At 48.9% G+C, this 7,500-nt stretch overlaps 1 protein-coding gene across 7 annotated transcripts in view; it reads left to right on the forward strand.

Annotated features, from left to right (window-relative positions):
• Nucleotides 1-7,500, forward strand: part of LOC125950077 (muscle-specific protein 300 kDa) — a 74,377-nt gene that overhangs the window by 62,480 nt on the left and 4,397 nt on the right. For all 7 annotated transcript variants that reach the window (XR_007468696.1, XM_049677679.1, XM_049677681.1 and 4 more), the window contains 3 exons: nt 1-5,034; nt 5,107-5,667; nt 5,738-7,500. The exon at nt 1-5,034 is cut by the window's left edge and continues 1,728 nt beyond it; the exon at nt 5,738-7,500 is cut by the window's right edge and continues 1,170 nt beyond it. Coding sequence is in view for 6 of the 7 variants with exons in the window: in XM_049677679.1 (XP_049533636.1) it covers nt 1-5,034; nt 5,107-5,667; nt 5,738-7,500 (7,358 nt within the window). In the remaining variant the exon portion in view is untranslated. The remainder of the gene's footprint in view (nt 5,035-5,106; nt 5,668-5,737) is intronic.

Consider the following 7,500-nt stretch of genomic DNA (forward strand, 5'->3'; position numbering starts at 1 on the left):
GTATTCGATGAACCTGCTATTGATCGTAATGCTACTGAAGAAATCCCTGTCCACATTGAATTACCGAGTGAAATTGAGCGTTCATATGCTCCCGCGGAAATTGTAACTGTAGAAGTGGTTGCTCCAGATCACTCGCTGGTCCAACATCACTCACCGCCAAAGGTTGAAACAGTGATTACAAGAACGGTTGATACGATAGAAAGTCCTGACAACAGCACCACAATCCTAGAGACAGTTGTAGTGACTAAGACGATCACAACGGAAGAAGTGATCGAGGTAGCGGAAGAACAGTTGGCTGAAATGGGAATGCATCCCGGGGAGGGAGAAGAGCAAGTGATTCTGGAAAAGGTAACGCATGTAACGACCGTAGTGCAAGAGGTTGAAGAAGAAGATCCTGAGCAAAACGTTGCCATTTCTGATGGAACCTGTGCCATACGGGAGGTACCACATAGCGATGTTGTTGCCCCTGTAGCCGATGATGAAACGAATCTAGAAGTGCAAGTGGCCACTATAAGCAGCGAAACGCAGAGCACGTTAAGGGTCTCGATGAATGTGGATCCTTCGGAGACAAAGAAGGTTAGCGTGAGTCTGATCGAGATTAAACCAGCAACTGAGGCATCAGCTGAGGCAGCTGCAACCTCCGTAGAACCATTGGCCGAGCATGCAGAGGCTTATGAGCATGTTCCTGGGTTGGGAGCGGTGGAGATTGATCAAGGATACGAGGCAGATAAAACCACTGCTGAAGGTGAAGCAGAAGGCGAGACAGACGATAAGGGTAAAAAGAAACGTCGAAAGCGCAAGAAGGGTAAACACGACAATGAAAAGGCTTGCAATACGGATCCTCAGACGCCACGAGATGTTAAACCAGTCGATGATGAACAGACGAAAGAATCAGTTGAATTATTATCGACGGCACAGGAAACAGAGCAGGGCTTTGAGTCGTACCAAAGTTTTACCGAAGATGACCAGCAACAGGTCAGCACAGTGAACGTGTTGGAGGAAGCGGTGGGACCGGAAATGATCGAAGTGCCGATAAGCATACAGGAGAAAATTGTAGTCCCAACGGAGGTGATAGAAGCGGTCTATATCGAAGATATGCAACAGCAAACATCGCCAGTAGAGTTCGAGCCACGTGCGGAGTTTAAGGATGCGGATGATGCAGAGATACAGAATATTACTTCTGAACGTTTGATGGTACCGATAGATTGGGAGCAACGGTCCATGCAAACATCTCCTGAACCAGAAATCCACCGTACCTCTCAGCAAACGTCTCCGATGACGATTGAGCAACAGGAGATTCGCGAGCAAGAAACGAAGGAAATTCAAACCACGATGGTGGAAGCGATGGAGATAGAAACGCAAACATCACAGCCACCATCCATGGTGCAGCAAGAGGCACAAACCGAGGTAACCGATGAAGTGACGACGAGAGAAATCCCGACGAAGCAGATTGATACAGTCGACACCGCCAATCAGACGATTCAGATCGAAACAAGCGAACGGCAACAGCAAGCTACCGATACTGAAGAGATTGTAGGGCCGCTTTTGGGACAAATCGTGCGCGATGTGGTTGATCCTGCGATGGTGTACAAGGTACATTCGATGCAAACCAGTCCAGTAGAGTTCCGAGAAGATGCACCAGTCGAGACCGTGATAACAGCGACATTAGACGAAAGTGCTCAGACCATCGAATTAGAAGTACGCGATGCCAATGTGGAAACTGAGGCGGTGGCGTTTGAAGATCGTGGCAATTCCCCTACTCCCGAAACGATGCCGAAGGTTGAGATTGTGGAAACCGAAGCTACTGCTCCACCACACCAAGTTGTAACGACGGATACAGCAATGCAAACGAGTCCAATGCATGTCGCCGAGGTTCCTGTTACACCCAAGTATGAGATAGAGGATGAAATTCTCATACAAACGGCGGCACCCGTTGTGACTTCCGAGAGCAAGGATATGCAAACGGAACCAGTGCGGACTGTGGACACGGATGCACAAACTGGAATCACGGAAATCACGGAAACCGTCACGATAAGCACACAAACGAAACAAGAAGCACCGGATCAAGCCGAGGCTGATGGTGACAAGGATACAAAGCGATCGAAGAAGAAAAAATCAAAAAAATCCAGATCCATACCGATCGAGGTCGAAGTTAGCACGCAGATGATAGTACCTAGTACGAGTGATCGAGCATTACCTGTTGGAACTGCCAGTGGCAATGAAATGGTTACGGTAACTAAAACGATCGTAACAGATGGTGGGGCACAGGGTGCTGGTGATCAAGTGGCGACTGATGTGGGTTTGAGCATTCAAGTTGAGATCGATCCGTCGTTTGGAACGATTGAACGAAGTTTAGCTATGCAACCACGTGAGACATGTACGATCAACGAATCTCTAGACCCAGTGCAAAGCCAGAGCATGCGGCTGAGTTTAGCGGACTATTTCTCGATCATCAAATCGCAACAAGGATATGCGGAGAAACAGCTCATACCGTGGCGAGATATTAATGAAATGTTTGCCAAACTGGCGGTCTCAGGAAGTTCCTCCAGCGATCCTAGAAGGGATCGGTACCGTGTTGCACTACGATCGATCAGTCTGAGTGGTGAGGAAAATGAAGTCGCAGCAGAAAGTAAAGATTTAGAGAATGTGCTCAGTCTGCTACAGGCGCATCAGGACGAGCCACACATACAGCAGCAGCTGCTGTTCAACGTGGTCGAAAATGTAACGCGAGTACTGGAAGACCTGGATGGTGGCCTCTGTCTGGCTCGTCAGAGTATAGAAGATGGTGTGGCACCGCAAGTGGATCAGGCGAGGTTGCACAGAACATACAAGATACGTTTGGTGCGAATTGAAGAGCATATACTTCGCATCATAACGTATGTACAGCGTTCGAAGAGTGGACCCAATAAGGAGGTAGATGAGTGCTTGAACCATTTGCTACGGCAGGTAAAAATGCTGCAGCAAAACGTAGCCCGCGAAGAGAAGCGTGTCGATGAAAATGCTACTGATATGCGTCGGATCACGGATGCAATGCGTGATCTGAACCATCGTTTGGAAAGCAGCGACAGAGCGCTCCAGACACTTTCGTCGAATGAATCGATTCCTATTGGCCGAAAGCTAGTGGAGCTGGAAGAGATTGAAGCTAGTTGTCGATCGGTCCAGAACACGCTGATGACTATCACGAACGAGTACAACGGCATTGATGCTAGCGTAAAGGCAGTCGAAGGTAATAACGTGTCCTCCGAGCTAGACCAAAATACTCAGCAATTGCGGCGGCTGGAGAATGGTATCGTACTCGAACGCAATAAGCTGCTCCAATTGAACGGGCTGGCGGATGAGTACGAACAGACGTTGCTCGAGTTCCAGGAGATAACGGACGCAGCAGAGCGGTTTATTGAGAACGAAATAGTGACGAACACGCTGGAGGAGTTGCAGGAGGAAATGCAGCGATACCGAAAATTCTTCGTGAATCTCAACCACTGTAAAGCCATTCTGGAATCGCTAGAGACAAACTTGGACCCATTGACACGACAAAAGCATGCCGAGCTGCACTCTGCCCTGTACAACCGTACGAAGCTGATCTTGGAGAGGGCCGTTGATCGGGCCGGCAAGCTAGCACTGGCCGCATCGCGATGGACAGTGCTAGAGAGGGAGATGGTAGCTGAGAAGCAGTGGTTACAGGTGGCACAGCAGCGTGTACCGGATCTGAGTAACGTTTCGTCACAAGATTACGAGCGGTACATAACGATGTACGAGTCGCTGGAGCAGGATATCGCTCATCATCTGACGAAAATGCAATCACACAATGTGACTGCTCGTCACATGCAGGAACTGATAACTGCTCCGATCCTCGAGAAGGATAGCAGCGATGCACTGGTAGTGGCGATGCAGTTACGCGAGGAAGTGCAGTTGTATCTTCGAATGCTAACAAAGTTCCGAAACCACTGGCAACGGTATAACGTACATGCCGACAAGCTTGGCGACTGGTTGCATGTCAGCCAGGGTAAGCTGGCGAATATCAGCATTGGTGAGAATCTCTCCACTACCCCGGTCGATGATATGCGCACCTTCTGGGAAATCAAAGCCCAGTATGAGGTGCTCAACAATAAAGTGTACAGTGGGGCATGTGACGCATTTGATCTCGCACTCGCTACCATTCCTGTACAAGACGAGCAGATTCAGCGGCAGTTACATGGACAGTTGCTCGAAAGTTGGTATGTGGTTTCCGATCGTATCGGCAATCTGCAGCGAGGCATCGCTGATTCGATCAAGACCACCACGACACCACCCAGCGAGAAGATGGCATTTATTGAGCAGGAGCTACAGGAGATTGGTCGTGAGTTCGATGGTTGCAAGGCGGTCCTCAAGAACCAAGAGGATCTGTACGGTTACATAGAGAAAATGCAGATGCTGAAAACACGCATTCAACTGATCGACACCGAGCTTGGTCAGTTTGCGCTGGCGTTGGATTATGACACCGAAAAGGTGGGCGCCATTTTCCAACTATCACGCAACCTTTCAGTCCAGATTGCCGAAGAGCTGGAAGCTGCCGAGACGTTCTACAAGCGTCTTGAGGATATCGAACAGGGGATCAAGCAGCAAGAGCTACGGCTTACTGGGATCGCGAAGACACTGGATGATTGTAGTGGTAGCGTGAACGGCAAACGATCAGCTATCGATAAGGCACTGATTGATTGCAAAGAATGTCAGGAAGCGTTGAGTCCATGTTGGAACGAGCTAATGCGTCTGAGACAGATGCTTCACACGTTGCCGATGAATCTGAAGGTATCGGTTTCGCCGCTACAAACTGAACGGGATTTGTCGACTCTGCAAAACATTCACAGCGATCTGGAGCGCCGTTGTGAGCAGGTGATGGCAATGCTGAGAACGCGAGAATCACTGTGGAACAAGTTCCATCGGCAACTCGATATGATCCAGGAACATGTGCAGGAGACCGAGTTTATGATGGAATTGCTTCAACTGCAAGAAAGTGCCGACTATAACAGGCTCCTTAAGGCAACGGAGCGATTGGACGTAAGTTCTTCCGAGTTTGCTTATTGCATTCCAAAAGGTTAATCCTGTCTTTTCTATGCTATATTCTTCTAGACCTTACTATCTGACATTGAAAATCGAAATGGCATGATCGAGGACCTGCAGAAGATAGCACAACCGCTGGTGGAGTCCTCCGACGAGAGTGTTTCAGCCGAGATACAGGAAACGGTTCAACAGATCAGTGTGGTGTGGGAAAGTACGAGAGAGAATCTACGCGATTTGTGTGATAGGTACGAAAAGGCGGTCAAACTGTGGCAACACTATCATGATGTCTGTGAGACAGTGAAGGAGTGGGTGAATCACGAGTTCACTGATTACAACGATCTGTGCCAGTTGGAAGATCTGCCACAGGTCGAGGTGTACCAGCAGGCATTGCTCGATCAGCGCCAAGAGGTGGACAAATTGCGTCAGCTGATTGGACAGATTAATGAGCAAGTTGGGTTCAGTATAGGCGACACGCTGCTCGCCGAGATCGACGAATATTCCAAAAAGTTGGAGGATATAGAACAAGGAGTGACTGAACGGCGCGCAAAGGTCCATGATCGGAACGCGCTTCGTGTCGAGACTGTTAGCACCGCTCAGGCCTCGCGCAATATACTGGATCACGTCCAAGAGGTACTATATCGTCAGTCTGCTGGAAATCACTTGTTCCTAAACTACATACCATTTTGTGTTATCTTTCCAGAGCTTGAAACGGAAACCAGTGAAACAGAGTGCAGATATAGAGAATCTGTGTAATAAGGTCGTAGATCTTCGTTCCTATTTGTTGAGTTTGTGTGGTACGATGGCACGCTTGCGAGAGATCCATGCCACGAGTAATCAGCAAGGGGAACAAGACGATAAAGGAAATCTGCAAAACCTTCACTCCGCTTCGCAAAACTTGCTGCAAACGACATACCAACAGTACCAGGAGTTGTTGCAACAGCTCGTATGCACTGCAGAAGATGATGCCCGGCTGCTCGACTTTTGGCAGGAGTATCTACAGTTCGTTCAGACGTTCCTTTCGGAGGACATCCCGAGTGACTACGGACAGCTGCGAGCTCACCGGGAGCAGTGTTTGCTTATTCAAACGTTGCTGATAGGTTTACGGAAAGAGATGTTACAGAAGGGCAAAATCGATGTCCAGCTTGTAGGGCGATACAACGAGCTGAACCAGTTGTACACGGAACGGATTGAACGATACGATGAACGGCTTACGGAGATTGATAATCGGCTGTGGCACTGGGAGCGATTCCGTACGCTCGGCACGAAGCTATACGACACGTTGTCCAATATTGAGAGGGAAAAATTTACGCTTCAGCTCGAGTACATCAATCTGCAGGAATTGCCTAAGCTAATTGGTAAGGTGAATGGGTTGCTGGAACAATTCCCTCGTATGGATGAGGATGTAAGGGCTATGGCGCAAGAACTGGGCCAGCTTGCACTGTACACGAAGGAAGAAAGTACTCTCACAGGAGCACGCAGTGAACAGGGCAAGATAGCGGGTAAGATTGGCAAACTGCAGGACAATGTGGAAACGTGGAAAAACTTCCTGTTCGGCATCGATCAGTTGTATGGTCGATTTTCCAAGCAAGCCTACGATACGCAGAACAGCTTGCATGAACTAGAGGAATCGCTTAATGAGTTGGAAGCCGATCAGCGTCGTAACGATCTATCTGTCGGTGGACAGGGGCAACTCAATCTCATCAGAAACCATCACGAGCGTCTCAACACGGTTCGTGTGAACCTGGAGGAAGTGAGTCAACTACAGGAGGAGCTGAAGGCGTGCATCAGTATGTTTGATGTACGTCGTTTGCACAAACGCGTGTGGATTCTTCAGCAGCGGTACATCAAGCTGGAACAGCGTGTGCTGGTGCTAGTGAAGCGTGCCGAGGAGAGCTCTCAAAAACGCAGAATGTTTTTCGAGCATTATCAAGCGCTGTTGGGTTGGATGCAGCAGTTTGAGTCGAAGCTGAACGATTCCAACAAATACGACTCCTGCTCCGATGATCGAGAGTTTATCCGCGGAGTGGAGGATGCGATGCGCCAGGAACTCGGATTGAAGGAATACGACAAAGAGTGGTTGACGGCGACTGGAAAGGATTTACTTTGTCATTGTTCGAGTGCCGAGGAGCAGGCAGAGATTATGAATCATCTCGAAAAACTGAACTCGCAGTGGGACTACTTGCGGCGGTTGTGCGACAGTCGAACGCAAAAGATAACTGAAATTGAGCTCACCGTAAAATCGCTGGAGATTCGCATCGCTGAAATCAAGGCTTGGGTGGTCAGCATCGAACGGGAGCTACGTACACCATTCTCTATCGATAGCTTGGAGAAAACGAGCCTCGATCGGTTGCTGGATGACTACGAGAAGATGCAACGTTCAATCGATACAAATAGTAGTAACGTTTCAGAGGTGCTGAATCTCTGTGAATTACTGTTTATTGACGTTCAGTCATGGAATGTGCA

This window comes from Anopheles darlingi, chromosome 2 (genome assembly GCF_943734745.1).
Source record: "Anopheles darlingi chromosome 2, idAnoDarlMG_H_01, whole genome shotgun sequence".
Lineage (NCBI taxonomy): Eukaryota > Metazoa > Arthropoda > Insecta > Diptera > Culicidae > Anopheles > Anopheles darlingi.